At 55.4% G+C, this 2,532-nt stretch overlaps 2 protein-coding genes across 5 annotated transcripts in view; one reads left to right on the top strand and one right to left on the bottom strand.

Annotated features, from left to right (window-relative positions):
* Nucleotides 1-2,074, bottom strand: part of Csnk2b (casein kinase 2 beta) — a 5,871-nt gene extending 3,797 nt beyond the window's left edge. The window contains exons 1-2 of one of the 3 annotated variants that reach the window (XM_021150116.2): nucleotides 1,815-2,074; nucleotides 470-552 (exon numbers count right to left, since the gene is read on the bottom strand). In XM_021150116.2, the coding sequence (XP_021005775.1) occupies nucleotides 470-552; nucleotides 1,815-1,866 (135 nt within the window). In that variant the 5' untranslated portion in view covers nucleotides 1,867-2,074. Of the gene's footprint in view, nucleotides 1-469; nucleotides 553-1,144; nucleotides 1,448-1,814 lie in introns of those variants that run through there. The other 2 variants (XM_021150119.2, XM_021150118.2) reach the window with 2 other exon arrangements.
* Nucleotides 1-2,532, top strand: part of Gpank1 (G-patch domain and ankyrin repeats 1) — a 5,129-nt gene that overhangs the window by 72 nt on the left and 2,525 nt on the right. The window contains exons 1-2 of one of the 2 annotated variants that reach the window (XM_021150113.2): nucleotides 1,533-1,819; nucleotides 2,250-2,471. The exons of the other annotated variant lie outside the window; for it this stretch is intronic. The gene's annotated coding sequence lies outside the window, so the exon portion shown is untranslated. Of the gene's footprint in view, nucleotides 1-1,532; nucleotides 1,820-2,249; nucleotides 2,472-2,532 lie in introns of those variants that run through there. 2 annotated transcript variants of the gene reach the window in all.

A 2,532-nucleotide genomic window follows, 5' to 3' on the forward strand; every position in this document is an offset into this window, starting at 1 on the left:
AAAAACCAAAAAAAAAAAAAAAAAAAAAAAAAAAACCTGCAGCCCCTTTCTTTAAGGCTAACCATCTCCAGCAGACAAAGACATTATTCAGCTTCGACACAAGCTTATTTTAGAAACCGCACTTGCCATCTTGGGAATAACAAACTCTCTGAGTTGAAGACTTGGGAATCATGAAGGCTAAACAGTTTAATTTCTGAAAGGCATTTATAATTTTCTACTGAACCCACTGGGCTTTGCACGTTACCCAACTTTAACATGAAATATTTTAATTATCCTAATGGTCACCCAGAGGTACCTCTGTTAGCCATGCATATTGACAAAACCTTGCAACCCTAGCACTCAGGAGACTGAGGAAGTAGGACTGCCAGGAGTTCAAGGCCAGTCTAGGCTGCATAGTGAGTTCCATCGAAATCTGCTCTCAATAAAATAAAACATCGAGTGCATGTGAAGTTGGCCGACCTAAACTCACCTCACAGAAGAATTCATTACCACGGAGCCCACAGAACCAGGAAATCCAGGACACCTCCTCAGAGCTACTCATCTTTATGTCCGCTGAGAAAGAAGAGCGTTAAGTAAGTGGAGACCAAGCTGTTTCTTGTCTCTTCCCTCCTCCCACACGTTCTCCACAACGACGGAAGAATGAGTCCAGCCAGGCTTGAAGGATCCCGGCCTCTGAAGCATCTCCAAGCTTCTCTCCTTAACCTCAGCCCCCTTGCAGTGTGCTAGCAATGAGTTTCGTTACTTTCCAGAAAATGACAGGTCCTGATCTGTTAGTGTGACCCTCGTCCCTGGCACTCCTCACGGCCAGGCCCCTCTCCCCTCCATGTCAGCCGCGACAGGGCCCTCGGCTCCGGCTCCCCACCACCGCAGGTGCCTGCATGTTCCTGGCGCCTGTCCCAAGGCTTCCGAAGTTCATTTTCCCCAACAGAGCCGGCCTCTCCTGCACTCGCAGGGTTGGCGAAGGCACCACACTTCCGTGGGACTCACGAGCGTCCCCACAAGCCGCCTCCTCTCCCCCAGGGCCCCCGACCTCCTTCGGTTACCGACCCGGTCACTTCCTTCGTCGCCCCCACATCGAGGAGGACCGACCAGAGTGCCGCGCCCAGGGACGGGCGACTCGACGCAGGGACAACCCCACACTCACCGGCCGGACGGGGACTGGGACTGGGGCGGGGAAGGGGAGCTGTGCTTCCAAGGAACGGCAAAGACCACTACAGCGCAAAAAGCCGACCCGGCCGCAGCAGACGAAGTAGGGAGGGGGGGGGACACTGGAAACTGGTGAGGGTTTGGGTGAGAAGAGGGCAACGCGCAGGCGCCAAGAACCGCCCCCTACCTCCGTGGACGCCGGGAGATGTAGTCCCGTTGGCAGAGAGAAACTGACGAAATGAGGGGAAGATAAACTACCAATCCCAAGAGGCCCCGCGCATGACTCTCTAAGGGCCGCGAGGCCCTAGAGGAAGCCGTCTGGGGGCGGGGCGAACCGAGGCGCCACCGGAAGCGGAAGCCGAGCAGGGGTCTTCCCGACCAGGAAGCCTGGGAAATATAGTCTTGTTAGGCTCGCTAAGCTGCCGGGTAGGTCCTCGGGCAGATCATCATCCCTGCGGTGCTCCCTCAGCGTTCCGCTTTGCTTTTTTTCTCCCTCCTCCCTGTGCCAGGCCAACCCACGGGATCCTGGTTCTCCCGCCAGGCCCGCGACAGAGTGCGCTCGGGCTCCGGCATGCGCAGAGTCGTGGTGAGGGACTTAGGTCGGGTGTGCTTGGGATGCGCTGAGCTGTGCACGCGGCGTGAGAACCTGGACTGCCCTGCGAGCTAACCTGAGGTGGGGCCAGCCATTCTGCCGCCGCTTGTCCCTTTGTACTTCTCCATCTCCTCAGAGCTGGGGTGCAGCGTTGTGCTGATGACCCTGACTGTTCTTCAAACCCTGCTCAGAGTAGTGGTGAGGGGTAACCGTGATGTTACTTCATCTCACAGCTCCTCGGCATCCCACAGGTCTACCCCCTGTGTCCTCAGAGTCTTTCTGAACGCGGAGGGTGGCGAAGGGCATTGTGGGGGCGTTATGTAAAAGCAGGACCCCAACCGACAGGCTCCCCCTTGGGTCCTCGCGCTACTGGGCACGCGATGCTTTACTACGAGGATGCTTGAAAAGGTTCCAGCGCGGGAAACTTGAACCTTGTGGATGTTTTGTTGTTGTTGCTGCTGCGCATGCGTCGTTCCGCCCTGAGGCTATGTGATTGTATCCACTCTTACAGATCACAAGAGCGACATTTTGCGGTACGGAAGTGACAATGCAGCTTCCCCGGAAACCTCCCGGAGTAACGTCATGCCTGTTTTTAATCTGGGAAAAGGAGACCCCTAGATAAAATCGAGCAAGATTTAAAAGGTCGACCTGTGCCGGCCAGTGGTGGCGCACGCCTTTAATCCCAGGCAGAAGCAGGCGGATTTCTGAGATCGAGGCCAGCCTGGTCTACAAAGTGAGTTCCAGAACAGCCAGGACTATACAGAGAAACCCTGTCTCGAAAAACCAAAAAAAAA

The sequence above is a fragment of the Mus caroli genome, chromosome 17 (assembly GCF_900094665.2).
Source record: "Mus caroli chromosome 17, CAROLI_EIJ_v1.1, whole genome shotgun sequence".
NCBI lineage: Eukaryota > Metazoa > Chordata > Mammalia > Rodentia > Muridae > Mus > Mus caroli.